This window comes from Neophocaena asiaeorientalis, unplaced genomic scaffold, assembly GCF_003031525.2.
Source record: "Neophocaena asiaeorientalis asiaeorientalis breed wild unplaced genomic scaffold, Neophocaena_asiaeorientalis_V1.1 scaffold33, whole genome shotgun sequence".
NCBI classification, from domain to species: Eukaryota; Metazoa; Chordata; class Mammalia; order Artiodactyla; family Phocoenidae; genus Neophocaena; species Neophocaena asiaeorientalis.
The window spans coordinates 1523596-1543666 of NW_020171988.1; the positions used below are offsets into that span (position 1 = coordinate 1523596).

Genomic DNA, 20071 nt, shown 5'->3' on the forward strand with positions numbered 1-20071 from the left:
TGTTGGATTCTGTTTGCTAGTATTTGTTCAGGATTTTTGCATCTATGTTCATCAGTGATATTGGTCTATAATTTTCGTTTTTTGTGATATCTTTTTCTGGTTTGGGTATCGGGGTGATGGTTGCTTTGTAGAATGAATTTGGGAGTGTTCCTCCCTCTGCAATTTTTTGGATGAGTTTGAGAAGGAGTGGTTCTAGCTGTTCTCTAAATATGTAATAGAATTCGTCTGTGAAGCCCTCTGCTCCTGGACCTTGGTTTGTTGGAAGATTTTAAATTACAGTTTCAATTTCATTACTAGTGATAGGTCCGTTTATATTTTCTAATTATTCCTGGTTCAGCCTTGGGAAATTGCACCTTTCCAAGAATTTGTCCATTTCTTCGTGGTTGTCCATTTTATTAGCATATAGTTGTTTGTAGTAGTCTTTTGTAATCCTTTGTATTTCTGTGGTGTCAGTTGTGATTTCTCCTTTTTCATTTCCAATTTTATTGATTTGTGTCCTCTCCGTTTTTTTCTTGATGAGCCTGGCTAAGGGTTTATCAATTTTTTTTATCTTCTCAAAGAACCAGCTTTTAGATTTATTGATCTTTGCTATTGTTTTCTTCATATTCTATTTCATTTATTTCTGCTCTGATATTTATGATTTCTTTCCTTCTACTGACTTTGGGTTTTCTTTACTCTTCTTTCTCTAGTTGCTTTAGGTGTACAGTTAGATTGTTTATTTAAGATTTTTCTTGTTTCTTGAGGTGAGGTTGAATTGCTATAAACTTCTGTCTTAGAACTGCTTTTACTGCATCCCATAGATTTTGGGTTGTTGTGTTTTCATTGTCATTAGTTTCTATGGTTTTTTAAATTTCTTCTTTGCTTTCTTCAGTGATCTCTTGGTTATTTAGTAGTGCACTGTTAGCCTCCATGTACTTGTGGTTTTTACAGGTTTTTTTCCTGTAATTGATTTCTAATCTCAGAGCGTTGTGTTCAGAAAAGCTGCTTGATATGATTTCAATTTTCTTAAATTTTCTGAGGCTTGATTTGTGACCCAAGATGTGATCTATCCTGGAGAATGTTCCATGTGCACTTGAAAAGAAAGAAGTGTATTCTGCCACTTTTGGGTGGAATGTTGCATAAATATCAATTAAATGTAATTGGTCTATTGTGTCATTTAAAGCTTGTGTTTCCTTATTTATTTTCTCTTTGGATGATCTGTCCATTGGTGTAAGTGGGATGTTAAAGTCCCCCACTATTATTGTGTTACTGTCGATTTCCCCTTTCATGGTTGTTAGCATGCCTCATGTACTGAAGTGCTCCTATGTTGGGTCTATAAACATTTATAATTGTTATATCTTCTTGGATCGATCCCTTGATCATTATGTAGTGTCCTTCTTTATCTCTTGTCCTTCTTTATCTCTTGTAGCAGTCTTTATTTTAAAGTCTATTTTATCTGATACGAGTATTGCTACTCCAGCTTTCTTTTGATTTCCATTTGCATGGAATATCTTTTTCTATCCCTTCACTTTCAGTCGTATGTGTCCCTAGGTCTGAAGTGGGTCTCTTATAGACAGCATATATATGGGTCTTATTTTTGTATCCATTCAGCCAGTCTGTGTCTTTTGGCTGGGGCATTTAATCCATTTACATTCCAGGCTATTATTGATATGTATGTTCCTATTACCATTTTCTTAATTGTCTGGGGTATGTTTTTGTGGGTCTTTTTCTCCTCTTGTGTTTCCCACCTAGAGAAATTTCTTTAACATTTGTTGTAAAGCTGGTTTGGTGGTGCTGAATTCTCTTAGCTTTTGCTGGTCTGAAATGCTTTTGATTTCTCCATTGAATCTGAATGAGATCCCTGCTGGGTAGAGTAGTGTTGGTTGTAGGTTTTTCTCTTTCATCACTTTAAGTATATCCTGCCACTCCCTTCTGGCCTGCAGATTTTCTGCTGAAAAGTCAGGTGATAACCTTATGGGGATTCCTTTGTACGTTATTTTTTGTTTTTCCCTTGCTGCTTTTAATATTATTTCTTTGAATTTAATTTTTGTTAGTTTGATTAATATGTGTCTTTGTGTATTTCTCCTAGGTTTTATCCTGTATGGGACTCTCTGAGCTTCCTGGACTTGGGTGACTATTTCCTTTCCCATGTTAAGGAAGTTGTTGACTATAATCTCTTCAAATATTTTCTCAGACCCTTTGTTTTTCTCTTCTTCCTCTGGGACCCCTATTATTCGAATGTTGGTGCATTTAGTGTAGTCCCAATGGTCTCTGAGATTGTCTTCAATTCTTTTCAGTCTTTTTTCTTTATTCTGCTCCTCAGCAGTTATTTCCACCATTTTGTCTTCCAGCTCACTTATTCATTCTTCTGCCTCAGTTATTCTGTTATTGATTCCTTCTAGTGTATTTTTCATTTCAGTTATTGTACTGTTCATCTCTGTTTGTTCTTTAGTTCTTCTAGATCTTTGTTAAATATTTCTTCTATTTTCTCAATCTGTGCCTCCATTCTATTTCTGAGATTCTGGATCATCTTTTCCATCAGTACTCTGAATTCTTTTTCAGGTAGATTGACTATTTCCTCTTCATTTTTTTTGGTCTTGTAGATTTTTACCTTGTTCTTTCATCTGTGACATATTTTTTTCCCATCTCATTTTTTTTTTCTTTTCTTATGAGTGGGGTTGTGCTCCTGTCTTACTGGTTGTTTGGCCTGAGGCTTCCAACACTGGAGTTTATAGGCTGTTGGGTAGAGTTGGGTCCTGGTGCTGAGATAAGGACCTCACTCCAAAGAGATTCTGGATCATCTTTTCCCATCAGTACTCTGAATTCTTTTCCGGTAGATTGACTATTTCCTCTTCATTTTTTTTTGGTCTTGTAGATTTTTACCTTGTTCTTTCATCTGTGACATATTTTTTTCCCATCTCATTTTTTTTTTCTTTTCTTATGAGTGGGGTTGTGCTCCTGTCTTACTGGTTGTTTGGCCTGAGGCTTCCAACACTGGAGTTTATAGGCTGTTGGGTAGAGTTGGGTCCTGGTGCTGAGATAAGGACCTCACTCCAATGAATATTCCCTGGATTCTGAGGTTCTCTGTTAGTCCAGTGGTTTGGACTTGGAGCTCCCACCGCAGGAGCTTTGGCCTGACCCCTGGCTCATGAACCAAGATCCTGCAAGCTGCGTGGGGTGGTTAAAAAAAGGAGAACCATAACAAAGTAAAAAATAAAATTAGACTAGGAAACTAACAGCTGTGTTAGTTTCCTAGACTAAAAATAAAAATATAGATGAAACAACAACTGGATAGTAAAACAGAACCACAATAGTAAAAAAGAGGAAGAGAAAAAAGAAAAGGTGGAAAAGGCCTTGGCTGTGGAGGGCAGGGCCTGAGCAGGGGTGAGGTTTGAGCAGTGAGTGGGGCCTATGCTCAGGATCCATGGGGCTGGCAAAGGCGGGGATGGGGTGTGGTGGGTGGGACTTAGGTTCAACAGAAGGGCCCAGGTGTGCCCCTGCCTCTGGTCTCAGAGGGTGGGGGACCTCACCTGGGAACCCAGCAGGTTTCCTGGGCTTGAGTGGGCGGGGCAAACGCCCTCCACTCCTCTACCACTCCTCCGGTCCCAGAGGGCTCCTCCCGCCTGCCTCTCCTGATCTCCCCAGCCTCCCTCCTATGCCCCCAGGACCCACACACCCAGAGGGGACTTTGGAGGTTGGGAGACTGGCCTGGGAGCTCAGCAGGCTCCCTGTACCTGAGTGGGTGGGGCAAACCCTCTCTGCTCCTTTCCTACTCCTCTGGTCCTGAAGGGTCCCTCCTGTCTGCCTCTCCTGTTCTCTCCCGGCCTTGCTCCTATGTCCCCAGGACCAACTCAGCCCAGAGGGGACCTCTGAGGGCATAGGACCCAGCCCAAGAGCCCAGCAGATTTCCCCGGCCGATTGGGTAGGGGAAATGCTGGGCCCCTGATCTGAGCCCCTGAGGTCCCTCCAGGAGTGGGAACCCCTCCCCCCTCTCAGCCACCCTTCAAGGGTGCCGGTCCTGTCTAGCATCCACTTCTCCTTCCCCTTCAGTCCCCCCACATACTACTGGTTCGCTTGGGGGTTCTTCCCATCTCCTTGGGTGTCGGGGTCCCCCACCCAGAATCATGTCTTCTCAATCATAGAACCACCCCCACTCAGCAACTCTTACAGCCCAACTGGGTGGGCCAAGTCACAACAAGAGGGCCGTTCAGCTTTTGCTAGCATGGGCTCTGCCCTGATGGAGATGTGTTCTTCTATGACTGAATGTTCAGGTGTGGGCATACTTGAGGGTCCCAGACATTTCCTACCAGCTCAGAGACAGCCCTTTCATGGACATTAACATCCACCTCTAGTTCCTCTCATAAGAATTTTGGCTCAGACGCCGGCATTTCCCTCCCAGGGAGGTTTGCCTTTTTGCAAATGTTACTCATTCTGATTCAATCAGTGCAAACCCTGTAACAGGGCATCAGGAGAGTTTCTCAACTGTACACACTTCTGTTAGTGGGAGTGCTCAATCTAAGCTGACCCAACACCAATGATTAAAGAAAAGAATATTGCATGAGAATCCGATTGTGGTTAATCTAGATAGAGAACAGCAAGGGCAGGGTGAATGGAGATAGAAAGTTCTGAAGAAATTCTCAGTAACATGAGAACATCTTATTCCAGGTCCACTGACTCTTTTCGGCTACTAGGCTGAGCTGAAGAATTGGGTCAAAGCTCTCTCCAACCCTATTTTCTCTCAGTAGCTTACTTCCCTTCCTTCCTCTGAGCTATGTCTCAACCAATGAACGTGAAATTTGTCCTCATAAGCCTATTGCAATGTTTTTTGGATGTCAGGACTTTGCACTTTCTTCACGCTTTAATTTTCATGGCTGGTGACCAGACAATCCAAGATAAGGCCATTTGAAATAAATTGATCAATCAGAATTGTGTATCCTGAAGGTGTTGCCAGGCCTCTTTCCTTAGTCAGAGATAAAAGCAATTATTTACTGCTCAATGGAAAAAAAAAAAACCAAGAATCTTATGTACCATGTAATGATCATCTACCAGTGATGAAGACATTGAGACAATGGGTCCATGTGTTTCTTTTTCTAAAACAGCCAGTGGTCAATGAAGTAAGGTACGGGAAGGAAAGACTTCCCATATTCATTTGTGGAGCTTTTGTTTCTACTATCACCACTGCACAAATACAAAGGGTCTCCTTCATGATATGCACGTACTCCTGTTGTTCCCTTGAGTTGAACCTCTATGGTCACATTTCTCTTTTCCTTCTGTTGGTAGCATTCATTGTTCATCCACGGTGCTGACATTGTCAAATCGCCACAGCTGGCTGGCTTTTCCATCACACTCACGTAAATACAAATCTTTATTGTTTTCCTGCATCACAGCTTCTATGCATTTCCCAGAAAGAATGTGAACAATCATTCCATTCTGAAAAGAGAGAAGAAAAGGAAAAAAAAAAAAAAAAAAGAAAATGAGTTGGTCCCCCACAATCAGTCAGCAAAGAAGGAGATTTCTAAGATTTGTGCTAATCATTAAGAGAATAATAAAGGTGATATGAACTGGCTTGGTAAGGAATTGGAGTATTTTGGTTACTATATAATATAATTTAGGTAACCCTAAAATTTAAATATCATACAGAGCCTTGGGGTCATTAATTCAATTATTATTATTGTGGTTGGGTAATTATGCCATTTCTTGGAGAGTTCTGGCTAGTAAAATGCCAGTGTAAAGATCATGTTCAATCATTATACTGTACTGTTGACATTCACTGTTATCACTGTACTTGTAAATATCTTCTTTCAAAAGGATTTAATTTAATCTCTGCCCTCTGTTAATCCTGCAATTTAGTACTGCTGCCACCAGGCTGCAGTATACAGTAAGACTTTAAGGATACACTGAAGGCCTGAGTCAGCCATGTTTGGAAGACCATAGCTGCTTCCTGCCCAAAATCTACCAAACTTAATACTGAATGGAGCCATCCCCTTTTCAAGAAAAAAATCAATTTCTCTATGAAAAGTTAAACAACCTTAACCAACAGTGCTGCTAATGTTCATCTATTTATTTAGAGATATAATTCACATGCCCTAAATACAACTCAGCAGATTTTAGTATATTCACAAAGTATATGCAACCATCACCTCTATCTAATTGCAGAAAATTTCATCACTGTAAAAAGAAATGTACTATCCATTAGCAGTCACTTCCCATTCCTGCTTCCTTCCAGCCACTGGAAATCATTAATCTAGTTTCTGTGTTTATGGATTTGTCTCTTCTTGACATTTCATATAAATGGAATCATATAATATATGGCCTTTTGTGACTGGCTTCTTTCACTTTGCATGGTATTTTCAAGTTTCATCCATGTTGTAGCACAAAATAGTACCTAATTTCTTTCTTTCTTTCTTTCTTTGTAGTGGTAAAAATATGTAACATAAAACTTTCTACCTTAACCATTTTTAAGTGTAAAATTTAGTAATGTTAAGTATATTCACTTTGTTGTGAAACAGATCTCCTTTTTTGAATGAAGAACTTTTTCTTCATTCAAAACAAACTCTATACCCATTAAACAACAACTTCCCTCTCCTCACTTCCCCTCGTGCCTGGTAACCACCATTCTATTTTCTGTTTGTATGAATATGACTTCTCTATATATGTCATATAAGTTTAATCATACAGTATTTGTCTTTTTGTGACTGGCTTATTTCACTTAGCATAATGTCCTCAAGCTTCATCCATGTTGAAGCAAATGACAGGATTTCCTTCTTTCTTAAGGTGGGAAAATAGTCCATTGTATGTATATAGCACATTTTGTTTATTCATTCATCAATCACTGGACCCTTGGGTTGCTTCCACCTATTGGCTATTGTGAATACTGCTGCTATGAACAGTATCTTGTTCCTTTTTATGGCTGAATGAGAATACTTTTTTAAAGCCTTATTTTTTAATGCCTGAAAGATGCTGGGTGTATCTTAGTCACTAATCTTTTACATATTATTTTAAAATGCTGTTTCTAAATCTATCTTATCCAGAGGACTTGCTTAGAATGATCCTTTATGATCATTCATAAAGGGCCTTAACTTGGTTTCTAAGAATTCTTTGAGCATGTGTGGGCCCCCTGAGGCCTAGGTTCACTTGTCACCAAAGCCCCAAGAGCTTTGTTCTCAACTGTTTATCATGAGCTCAGCTTAAGTTTTACACTATACGATTTTCCTCTTTCACAGCCTGCTTTAAGAGTACCGATGCATGGAGCTCTGCTTAGTTATTTAATCCCCACCCCCTTATTCCCAAGCAAAAGTTGAAGAAAGGCATGTTTGAAAGATGTGTGTATTAATCTGTTTGTTTGTATACTTGTACCCTAACTCATTTCAGAAGGGATTTGAGGTGAAGGAAAAACTATGTATGGACAGTTATTGTTGATACTGTCACCTTCCAATCCCAATCCTGTAAACGGCTCACTCTCCCTAAATACTTACACTCCTCCTATTTCCTAATACTTACACTCCTCCTATTTCCTCTTTATTGATGCATAACCTCTGGAAAGGATCTCAAGCTTCTCTCTGGAGTCATGGGAATCAAAGCCTTACTAAACTGATGAAATGCTCAGAGTGGAATTTGCAAAGGAAGAAAGAACGATCTACATCCTCATCTATCTGGTTGTGGAACAGGAGGCAGGCCTTTCCATTGCCCCTAAAACCACACCACCAACGTGGTTGACTGCTTCTGTAACACGCTCCATGGTCCTACTTGTGACCTAAGCTAATAAACTTTAAAAAGAGGCTGTCTCCTCTCTCCACCATATCAAGACCAGAGCTATACAGAAACCTGGCAAATCAGTACATTTCAAGATGCTGGTGGTTAACTTTGCTGCAAGGTTGGCTTCACCTCCCCCTGAGGCCTTAGTGCCAAGTTACTCAGTTCAACAGCAGGGACACAGGCTTGTATGGTAATACTTGACCTCTTGGAAGTGCCTGAGACACGCACCAGCCAGCCGCCCCGCTGAATCCTTCCTAGCTGGGTTACTTACCTCCTGGTAGTCCCAGTGCTGACGATGGATGTCAGGGCCTCCCTTGGTGCAGTTCTGCAGAATCACCTGCTCTCGCCTGACATCAAAGCACAGGTGCTGGGGGCTGCCATAGTGGATCTCCTTCCTGCCCATGTGATCCAGGTGCTGGGACAGAGGGAAATGGCTGTTAGCACAGCTAGAAGGAGATCCTCTCCAAAGCTGGAGGTAAAGGAAGGAGAGCTCACTGCAATAGGGCTGAGGTCTGGGGGCAACCTTCAGATTCTACTGAGGTCAGCAAGACCCTATCTCATAGTCAAGTCCACAGATATGATGCCGGACTAGCCCTGGCCTCTGAAATCTCCACATTCCATCTACTTTTGCATTCATATTTATACATTCTGGAAAGTTCCTCCATTATTCTATTTACTGTATCATAGGTGAGGCCATAAAGGATGCTGTGTGTTTTGTGAGGGTACAGTTGGAAGGGCAGATGAGGAAACTCCCGAGGCCCAAGTGGATCTCTTTCTGGAGACGTCTGTGCTGGCCCTGCAAGTGATTTTCCTTCTGTCTTTTGTATCTGCTGACTCTCGCTCATGGTTTGCATTTCCTCCTGGGTTCCGTAGGACTGGATCATGCATTCCTTTGCAGAGGGGCTTTAGCTGCGGGAAGCTCGTGGGCCCAGGTTGGAAACACATCCTGATAAAGCCATTTTCCGTTTGTTCCTGCTAAATGCAGCCTGAACTAATTTTTACGCTAACTTTGTGGCTGGGAGACGGGGTTGGCTTCATGGGCATGTGACCTGTGTAACTGCAGGGGCCTCATACTTAGAAGGGTTTAATGTTCTTGGTCTAATATATTTGGTTTAATGCTGATACTGTCTAGGAATTCTTAATAATTGTTGAGTGATAGGTCTCACCATCTTCATTTGCACTGAGCCCAACAAGTTAGGTAGACAGTCCCACCTGAGGATTCCCAGACAACACAGTTCCTATAAATTTGAACCCTAAACCCACGTTGGACACAAGCTTGTGGTTAAAAATTTTCAGGGAAGAGTCATTTTCTCGGACGCAAAGACCTGTCTACAGACCTGCTTCCTTGTCATCTTCCGGTGGCAGTAGGTAGTCTTTTCTAGTCCTGGTTTTCACAGATAGGTTACTCTGTGAAGGTCAAAGCTGGCTTTGTATGGGTGTCCCATTTCCAACCCCTCATCTGTCATGGGCTGAAGATGGGCTTTCGTCACTATCTCCTGCTTGGAACCAACGCCTCTGGGTTCCTGAGGTTTGACAGAAACTGTCCCCTTCACCCTGCAGGAGAGCTTGGCCATGGCCCTATGACTCTATTTCAGTTGCCTCTGGATTCGGGGCCCTGGAGATTTCCTTTTGTTATAAACATAGTTACTTCTGCATAAAAGAGGGTGTTTCTTCTTTTTTATATGGTATATGGTGCTTTCAGCTTAGCAAGTTCACAATTTTTCTGGATACAGAAGCCCTTGCTAATCCCCACCTCCCCACCAAGAATGTAAATAAATAAATAAATCCAAAAGCTAACATTCTTTTTGCACCATTATCCCCAGTTGCAGATGAGGAAACCAAGACTCAGAGAGGTTAAGAGGCCTGCCTGATGTCACACAGCTAGCAGGTGAGCTATTTCCACCATCACAGAGCTTTCTCTCTGTCCTCCTGTGCCAGGTGTGAGTTCTAGATTCGTCCCCTGACTCAGTGTGGATTTCAGACCTGATTCAGGTCCCTTCTGGCCATAGGTACCCAAGAGCAGGACCTCTGGCTCAAGGAGAGACTCTCCCTGTGGTCAGTGCCTGCCAGTCACTTTCAGTATCGCCCTTTGGGCCATAAACTTTTGTTGTCACAGGGCAACCCCGCCCTTCCTCGGTACCGAAGGGTCCAGCCATGCTGCAGAGTGAGGCCCCGGGAAATCCGTGGAGTTGGTCGCCAGTGCGCCACGGGAGAGCTCATGTGCTCTTTCCCTCCCATCCCCAGGGGCGTTTGCATCCTCTGCCTTCCTCCTGACCATGCAGTGGAAGCCTTTCTCCCTGTGGAAGGAGTTTCACAAACCACATTGCTCTGTGTGTGGGAAACATTCCGAATGAGGCCACAGCTCTGAAACCCGATGACCCCATCTGTGTGTAAGGTCTCCTCTGGCAAGTGAGGCAGAGGGTCACCAGAGGCCATGAGCCTTGTCTACCCAGATCCAGCCCTCTCCCCACTTCACACACACACACACCCCCCAGGCTCCTGTGATGCCCTAAAGTTCCCCCTCTGGCCCAGAAGTATTGGCCCCCGTAGATCCCCATTAAATGCCCGAAAGACACAGCATATCTACTCTGGGCAGGACTCAGCGTCAGAAGCCTGGAGTCTTAGGAACACAGTCACGAGCTATGGGTTTGAGGCACTGCTGCAAATGGGGAACATTCTCCAGGGTCCCCTCGATTCCTCAGTGTTTCTGTGCCTATAGTGCCCGCTCGGTGACCCACTTTCTCCATCTCTGGTTCTAGTTGGCTAATGATCTTGTGCTGGTCCATATGTTTCAGAAAGGTGACCTGGTGGAAATTTACCTGCACACAGGTTTTCTTTGACCTCTGATTATAGATTTTTACTTTAAATGGGAAGCTTTTCCATTTTGTAAATAAGTTCATTTGTATCATTTTTTAGATTCCACATATAAGAGATATCTTAGGATATTTGTCTTTCTCTGTCTGACTTACTTCACTTAGGATATTTACAGAACAGAAACAGACTCAGACATAGAAAACAAACTTATGGTTACCAAAGGGGAAAAGGGGGGAGGGATAAATTACGAGTTTGGGATTAGCAGATACAAGCTACTATATATAAAATAGATAATCAACAAGGTCCAACTGTATAGCACAGGGAACTATATTCAATATCCAGTAATAAGGTATAATGTAAAAGAATCTGAGAAAGATTTTATATATATTTATATATGTATAACTGAATCACTGTGCTGTACACCAGAAACTAACACAACATTGTAAATCAACTATACTTCGATTAAAAAAAAAAAGAAAAAGAAAAAAATGGGGATCTTTTCCGTAAACTCTGGATTTCCAGTGTCTTTTAAATTTTTGGATGATCTTGTAATACTGGATCCGCTTTCATACAAAACAAAAGACATTTACTGAGGCTGGGGCAGGCGCTCCTCTGTGACAACAGCCTCCGCCCAGCTCCCCATGTTTATTCCCTTTATCCACTTAAACCCTGGAGACACACCTGAGTTTGAAGCCCCTGGGCTACCCACTCTCCAAGCCTCAGTTTCCTCATCTGTCAGATGAAGACATTGGCTAAACAGCCTCGCCATGTCCCTCGAGCTCAGATGCTCATATTCTCTGATGGGTCCACATTTGGGCTTGGGGCTGGGGCAGGTTGGGGAATGGGTCGTCAGAGTGGGGGACCATGCACAGTCAAGGGACATGGGACCACTGAAAGGAGATGCCCCAAAGGGAAGGGAGGGCCATCCCAGCAAAGACCTCTTGCAGGTCTGAGAACACTGACTGCCCACCTGCTGCTGCTGGCTGTCACTGCAAGGAGCTAGCATCATGGCACAGCCCAGGACGTCCCCTTCTGCCAGGCAGTCTGCACAGAAGCCAAGTCCGGTGTTGTGGAGCTGTAAGCAACGTTCACACAGAAGTGAATCCCACCCTCTGCTGCAAAGATGCCCTCTGTCAGCCACTCCTTCACTCTGCAGTGTAGCTCAGGTCCCGTGCTCGGATCATAAAAATGATCGAGGTCAAGCTGAAGCCAGTGACCCTAAGGACAGGCTTCCTGAAGGAGGTGACAGCACCTGTCCTGGTGAAGGGGCCCTGGGGCGGGTTACGGGGCAGCCCAGCCACCCCCGGCAAGGAGGCCCTGCTGAGCTGGGACTGGGTGGCCAGGGTCATGGAAGAGCATCTGAACTTCAGCTCCTATCCTGGGAGACCACCGAACCCCTTCTCTTCCTCTCTCTCTGCACTTTGTTTTTATCATGACTTGCCTTTCCAGAGAACCTGGGCCTGCGTTCGGATGGGTAGAGCTCGGGATAGATGTTGGCCAGAAACCAGTGGAAGGTCCGACAGCCCAGCCTCCTTTGCAGCTGCTGGCGTTCAGTGCAGTCCGGCTTGCCAGCCTGGGGAGGAGAGAGTCACAGGTGGCAGGACGGAGAAAGCTGGTTTTACATCACAGTTCATGTGCTGGGAAGCACAGAGGTGTCTGGGAGCAAGCTGAAGGAGGGGGACAGCAAGCATCACTGTGAACCACGTCCCACATTAAATAGCATTTACGTGTCACGCCATCAGAATGGCACTGAGTGGTAGTGGACCAGGTGAAAATGCACTGTTTGCAGACATTTCATTAAATGTTTAAAATGTTTATGTTTCTGTGCCTTTTTGGGGATGTCCTTTATGTTTATTTTTTATAGTAAAAAATACTTATATTTGTTTCACATCTTGGGTAATTTTACACAACATTGTAAATCAATGTTATATTTGTTTCACATCTTAGGTAATTTCACAGTCTTGAGCACTTTGCCTGGGATGAAAGGGCCCTTGGAGACCCACTGCAGTGCTCACTCCTCACCCAGCCTCTCCTCCGGCCACGGGATGAAGGATCACACCCCTTAGATGTGATGACAGAACCCCTACAGACATCAGGGGGTTCCAGGCCATGATGCCCCTGAGAGATGCTGGAAGAGACAGAGGACAACCCCACCAGGTAGAGGAGCCACTTGACAGGGGCCACTCATGGAAGTACTAGCCAGAAACTTCTATCTGCCCTTCCAGGCGGGAGGGCAGGTGGTCCTGCACAGCCTCCACCTGGTGGCCCTGAGTGGGCACAGAAGACCCTGCCGGGCTCTCCCCTTACCTTGCTCAAGGAGAAGGCCTCCGGGCTGTGCCTGTAGAAGGTTTCTTTGAACGCACCCAGCCAGGTCTCAGCAATGCGAACCTTGTTCCGCAGGGTGGCCTCCCAGTCAAAAGGGGAGTGGCCATCCTGATTTCGGTAGACATGCCCCACTCGAGAGCAGGGAAGGATTTCGACGGAGCCCCTACAGAGCCAGGTCTGCAGTGAAAGGAGAAGATCAACACCTCCGTACTCCTCTCCAGCAACGTGGGGTGTGAGGGGCTGGCAAAATGCACCAGAAATCATGAGCACAAGAGAGAAAGATGCTTCTTGTTCTCAGGATGGAGCAGAGTTTCCAGATCTGAGGGTTCTGGGCTAGGGAGGGACAAGGTGGGGAGAATGAGGGCGGTTGTCCTGGGTCAGGACTCGTGGTGTGAGAGGCTCGCACCCTTGCCACTACCTGTGGTTCCCTACCCCTACTGAAACACGTGACCAGATTCAGCACTTAGAGGATGCAGCCATGCCGTTAGTGCCTGGATTCTCCCAAGGCTGCTTCCTCGGGGAAAAGGGTATACATAGTGGCCAGGGAATTTCTAAAGCCTTGTGAAGTCTCCTGCTGCAAAGGCACCAGAAGCCATCTGTGTGGAGGTCAAAGCAAGCTTTCTCAACCAGAATCTTTCTACTTCTGGAAATGTCTCTACTCTCCACTCACTCCCTCCTACTCCCAAATGCCTGAAGTTCATTTGACAGGAAGCCTTTTATTCCCCACTTGGGAATAAAGAGGAAAGTGAAAACATGCCTAGGATAGGCGGTACATGAAGCCAAACACACCAAGAACCCAAACCGATGGGGTTCCCAAACTGGGTGCCAAGGCACCCCAGGGTGCTACAGCAAACTCAAAAGGCCACGTGGGTATTTTCATTGTTCAGGAGAAACATAGTGACATCTGTGTTCTGAAAAGTACAAGTTCAAGGCAATTCATTGTTTCAACCTTAGATCACTGCCCTTTTAATGATATATGTCTTTGTTGGGGTGGGTTTTCAGTGGTTGCTGTCATGAAAAAGCAAGCATCAGGTTAAAAATCAACATGGAACAGGAAATGAGGGTGGCGGGTCCAATCTGATTCCAAGGTTTGAGAAACTGTCTGGCGCCCAGTGGGTGCTAAGCTGTTCGGACAAATACTTAAGTTGTTTGGACCAAACTACTCAATGCACAGAACTGCTTGGTATTTGCTTTGGCCAATGGGTGCTGTGAAAACTATCAAGATGCTAAGGGTGCCGGGAATGGAGAATGTATGGGAAGCTTTGCACTCAGGTGGAAATGACTGAAAACTCGCCCTTTCCTAAGGGCAGGTTTGACAGGCGAGTTCAGGAAGGAGGCTGGGGTGAAATCAAGAGAGATGAAAAAGGGGGAGAAATGAGGGTTTGACACACTACGTATAATGACTTTGTAATTTGCCCGAAGCCTTAGCCCTGACCTCCAAGCTGTGACCGGACACAGGGCTCCAAAGAACCCACCTGGGCCTCCCTTGGCCCAGGAAGTACCTTGAGAGACAGTTCGAGGTTTTCGCCACCCCTCAGTGACATGAGAGGGTCATACGCTCCAGTGTTTTGGAAGTAATGTCTGTCCATGGCCACGACCCCGCCGGACAGCACAGGGCTCCTGGAGAGAGAAGGTGAGACTATGTATGTAGAAAGGTTCAGAACCTGGAGCATCTGGGGAGCGGTGGGGGGATGGCAGGTAGGGGGCGCTCCAGTGGCCCAGAGAGTGGACTCAGGGCTCAGACAGATCTCAAGACTGGAGCCAAGCAAGCCTGTCAGAAATCCCAGTATTTCATGAAAAGAGAGCTCTATGGGCTTCCCTGGTGGCGCAGTGGTTGAGAGTCCGCCTGCCGATGCAGGGGACGCGGGTTCGTGCCCCGGTGCGGGGAGATCCCACATGCCGCGGAGCGGCTGGGTCCGTGAGCCATGGCCGCTGAGCCTGCGCGTCCAGAGCCTGTGCTCCGCAACGGGAGAGGCCACAACAGTGTGAGGCCCGCGTACCGCAAAAAAAAAAAAAAAAAAAAAGGAGAGAGCTCTGGTTGCCTGGGCCGTTTACACCTCATCCTCCGGCACTGCTCCTTTAGGGAGAGGCCCGTCTGGCGAGATTTTGGGAAGAAGACCTTGGTTAAATAAGATGCCCTAAGGCCGGCAGCACCAGGCATGGACCAAGGGAACCGGCAGTCCTCTTTCTTCCCTCACCCCTGATCTCACCCTCTTGTTTGCTTCGTGACCATTGACCCCCTCCCCAATTCTAAGATGAATCCCCCAGAGACTCTGGAAGTAGATAGGTCCCCATCTGCTCTGGGGGAAATACACATGACTTAAAAACACAGAAAGCTGGAATCCCGAGTGAGGGAATGAAGATGGCAACAGCATCCCTCAGAAGGGTTTAACTGGGGAGGATGGAGCCAGAGGCTTTTGAACCACAATCTCTTTATTCAAAAGAGAACAAATTTTCATTGTTGTTTTTTGGGGGGTTTTTTTGTTTTTTTAAAAATTTATTAAAAATTTTTTTTTATACAGCAGGTTCTTATTAGTTATCCATTTTATACATATTAGTGTATACATGTCAATCCCAATCTCCCGATCCATCACACCACCACCCGCCTCCCCACCACTTTCCCCCCTTGGTGTCCATACATTTGTTCTCTACAACTGTGTCTCCATTTCTGCCCTGCAAACAGATTCATCTGCACCATTTTTCTAGGTTCCACATATATGCGTTAATATACGATATTTGTTTTTCTCTTTCTGACTTACTTCACTCTGTATGACAGTCTCTAGATCCATCCAGATCTCTACAAATGACCCAATTTCGTTCCTTTTTATGGCTGATTAATACTCCACTGTATATATGTACCACATTTTCTTTATCCATTCGTCTGTCAATGGGCATTTAGGTTGCTTCTGTGACCTGGCTATTGTAAATAGTGCTGCAATGAACATTGGGGCACGTGTGTCTTTTTGAACTATGGTTTTCTCTGGGTATATGCCCAGTAGTGGGATTGCTGGGTCATACGGTAATTTTATATTTAGTTTTTTAAGGAACCTCCATATGAGAACAAATTTTAATACAGCCAAACTCTGGGTATGTCTCAAGGAGTGAATGACTCAGAGTTCATATTTTTTTTTAATTACTAAGAAAATAGTCTTACATTAACAAAACTACTGACATTTAGGTTATTAAAAATACTAAGTTATGCCACAATACTAAAAACCAGTAGTGTAGTTATTACTTGACAAAATTTCCAATTCTACCACTCACAATTTGTAAGATCTTGGATGAGACAGATAACCTGTCTGGTCTCAATTTCCTTACCTCTAATAGGGTACAGTAATAGTGTTTCATAATAGGGTTTTGTGGAGATTAAAAGAAATGTCATGTAAAGCAAATGTGCATGCCAAAATCCAAAGATCTCTGAAAATCAAGAGCTTTTTCATGATGCATCTGGAAGTAAACCATGTCCTGAACTGACATGGGTATCTGGGGATGACAGACTGTATTTAAAACACAGCAGAGGGGACTTCCCTGGTGGCGTAGTGGTTAAGAATACACCTGCCAATGCAGGGGACACGGGTTCGAGCCCTGGTCCAGGAAGATCCCACGTGCTGTGGAGTGCCACCGCACTCCGTGTGCCACAACTACTGAGCTTGTGCTCTAGAGCCCGTGAGCCACAACTACTGAGCCCATGCACTGCAGCTACTGAAGCCAGTGTGCCTAGAGCCCGTGCTCTGCAACAAGAGAAGCCACCACAATGAGAAGCCCACGCACCACAACAAAGAGTAGCCCCTGCTCGCCACAACTGGAGAAAGCCCACACACAGCAACGAAGACCAATGCAACCAAAATAAATAAACAAGTAAATAAATTTTTAAAAAACACAGCAGATCAGAGCCGTGAAGAGCATTGTGTCAGGAGGCTGGCCATAAGGGTTTGGGTTTTTTTGTTTGTTTGTTCTTTGCGGTACGCGGGCCTCTCCCGTTGCGGAGCACATGCTCCGGACGCGCAGGTGCAGCAGCCACGGTTCACGGGCCCAGCCGCTCCGCGGCATGTGGGATCTTCCCGGACTGGGGCACGAACCCGTGTCCCCTGCATTGGCAGACAGACTCTCAACCACTGCGCCACCAGGGAAGCCCCAGGCCGTAAGGGTTTTAACCCTGGATCTACCTCTTAATAACCTTATGGAACTGGGCAACCTCTGGGGGTTTCATCTGTAATTTAATCTCTATAAACCTCACTTTTCACATGTGTAAAATGGGATTAATAACAGTAATTAGTAACAATAACTGCTTTACAGAATTATGGTAAGGTTTGAGTTAATATGTATACTATGTTTACAGCATTAGCTAAGCACATAATATATGTTCAGTAAATATTCCTTAATACTGTCATTTGCAAGTATACAAATGATGATACCCTTTCTGGAATTTTCTTAGCATCTGTATAGAGTCTGTACCAAACCTTGTCCTAATTCCTCATCTCGTGCTCTCTCACCAGATTGATGAGGGAAGCCATGAAGTCAGAGTATTCAGGGTGGGGAAGACATGGGTAGAAAAGTATGATAATGTGTGTGAGGAGGGATCTGGGCCCTGGATAGGGAGCCTGAGGCCTCTGTAGGGCCCCAGGTAGCAGCCGCGTCTCAGGGAAGGACCGGCTGCTGAGGGCAAAGGTGACTGGGCTCTCTCTGGCGCTGACTTTGGCCGATGGTAGGTCAAGGTGACCTACAGTGACCTTGGCCATCAGAGAGGCCCTGAGGCTTAGAAGAAGTTTCCAGAGAGGATTGATGCCTGGGGTCAAAGTGCCTTTGCCTCGGGTTGGGTAAAGGTCCTCTGAGAAGTGTGTTCTCTTCAATAGAATCCCTTTGCTTCGGCTGGAGCAGGATAAACTGTTCCCTCAAGCGAGCGCCTCTCTTAACTCCCTGTGGGCCCCTCTGTCCGGTACCCCTCATACTGCTCACCGAGCTACTACCCTCCCCACACCATAAATCGAAGAGGTCTGGAAACGTGTCTTTCAATTCTTTGTGTCCACAGCCCTTAGAGTGTCTGGCACGAAACAGGTGCTCAGAAGAGGCTGATGGACCAGTAAAGAGGTTAGAAAGCATTCAAAGCTCTCTGCACTTTCAGGATTCATACCTATGATGGAAGGAGGTGAAATCTATCTGGCTCTGCACCCCAACCTCTCATAGTTACATCTTAATACCATGAAACTTCCCCATTGGGTATACAAGGCCCAAGGTTGGTATTGGCCTGTTACAGACTGAATGTATGTGTCCCTCCCAAATTCACATGGCAAAGCCCTATCTCCCAGCGTATATTGTATTTGGAGATGGGGCCTCTGAGGAAGTAATTAAGGATACATGAAGTCATAAGGGGGGAGGCTTGATCTGATAGACTCGTGCCCTTAGAAGAGGAAGAGACCCCAGGGCCCCCTCTCTGTCCTGTGGGGACACAGGGAGAGGTGGCTGTGTGCAAGGCAGGAAGAGAAGTCTCACCAAAAACCAAATCGGCCAGAAACTTGATCTTGGGCTTCTACCCTCCCGGACTGTGAGAAAATAAATTTAATGTGGGTTAAGCCACCCAACATGCAGTATTTTCCTATGACCACTGAGCTGACTCCGACATGGCCCAACAGCCAAGAACGAAGACACCAGACTCTGAGCTTTAAAGTTTGAATGACAAAGCCACCGCCTATGCCTAGGATGAGGGATCATCCTCACAGAGCCAGTATTTTCTATGTCCAAACTAGATAAGATCCTCCACCCTGAGGAGAGAAGAGAGAGCCCGTGGGGAGACCAAGAGACAAAGATGCAGGTAGATCTCTGAGAAGGACCTCGTGTCCACCTTTACACCTTCGGGGTTAACTCCTGGAAGAAGAGGATCCCGTGCTTGTTGTTTGGGAATCAGAGAGCAGGGGGCATGTTGCCCACCTCCCATCTGGCTGTCCTGGGAGTTCAGGAACCCCCTGACCACCTTCGGTCCCGGGAGACGGGTCTAGGTGGTACCCTGGGGACCCAGGCAGAAGGTCATGGGGGCCCTGGGGATCCAGGCAGAAGGTGGTGGGTGCAGTTCCATGGAGCCTCCTGTACCATCAGTACACCAGCGTGTGCTGTGCTATGGGGGCCAGGAGAAGATGTGGGACTTCAGCAGATGCCACGTGGAAGGTGCGGGCCACTGGGGACAGCGTGCCAGCCCCGCATCAGAGGCCATGACCAGTGAAAGTGCATCGTGGTGAACACCGATGCAGGACAGCTAAAGCCCGAGGTGGGGCACTCCCTCCCCACCCACCTCCCCGACAGAAGCTTGGAGCTCAAAATCAACCCCAGGGGGCCGGGAGGGTGGACAAGGATGGATGACAGATTTAAAGATGAGATGACTAAGCTATCACTGAATTTGTCTAATTTGTCTGGAAGGTTTCTGCCATTAGGAAGCAGGGGTCAAGACAGAAATTGCCTAAGTTCGGTTAGTAGAAAATAAAAAGAAATATTTTTTGCGTATCTAAGCTCATGGTTTATCACATGTCAGCTGTGAGAGTTGCACACCCTCGGGCAGACCCTTGGAAGTCCTGTTTGTGCCTAATGCCTTCACTTTGTGTCCCTGGACTAGGCATTTGGAAACAACTTGGGTAACTGCTTGGCACTGGGCAGGTCAGCTGTGGCAGATTCCTTATCCCACGGGCTTTTCTTACAACATGACATTGACATTGACACCCCTGAGAGGTGGGTCCAAGTCTCCTTCCTGTGAACCTGGGTGGGCCTGTGACTTTGGAGGAGGTGACCTTAGGTGACTTCTGAGACTTAGTTATAAAAGGGGATACATACTCTAAGGCATCACAGTAAGTGAGAGAAGACACATAAAGGTTAACTATTGTACGATTCCATTAATATGAAATACCCAGATTTGATAAATCCATAGAGACAGACAGTAGATTGGGCATTGCCAGAGGCTGGGGAAAGGGGACAGCTGGAGACACTAAGTAAGGGATTTTCCTTTGGAATCATGGAAATGTTTTGGAACTAAAAAGAGATGGTGGTTGCCCAATATTGTGGATGTACTGAATGCTAGTGAATTGTTCATTTTGAAATGGTTCATTTTATGTTATATGAATTTCACCTCAATAGATTATTTTTTTAATCGGTCGGGGGATACAGCTTGCTTTGCCTGGCTCCTTTTGGGTACTTGCTCTCTGAACCCAATGCCGGG

At 45.4% G+C, this 20071-nt stretch overlaps 1 protein-coding gene across 1 annotated transcript in view; it reads right to left on the reverse strand.

Moving 5' to 3' along the window:
* Positions 1-5073: 5073 nt before the first annotated feature.
* GALNT15 (polypeptide N-acetylgalactosaminyltransferase 15) overlaps positions 5074-20071 on the reverse strand; it is a 38638-nt gene continuing 23640 nt past the window's right edge. Inside the window, exons 5-10 of the mRNA XM_024747999.1 lie at positions 14376-14493; positions 12856-13050; positions 11990-12121; positions 11519-11623; positions 8006-8149; positions 5074-5409 (exon numbers count right to left, since the gene is read on the reverse strand). Coding sequence (XP_024603767.1) covers positions 5263-5409; positions 8006-8149; positions 11519-11623; positions 11990-12121; positions 12856-13050; positions 14376-14493 — 841 coding nt within the window. The 3' untranslated portion in view covers positions 5074-5262. The remainder of the gene's footprint in view (positions 5410-8005; positions 8150-11518; positions 11624-11989; positions 12122-12855; positions 13051-14375; positions 14494-20071) is intronic.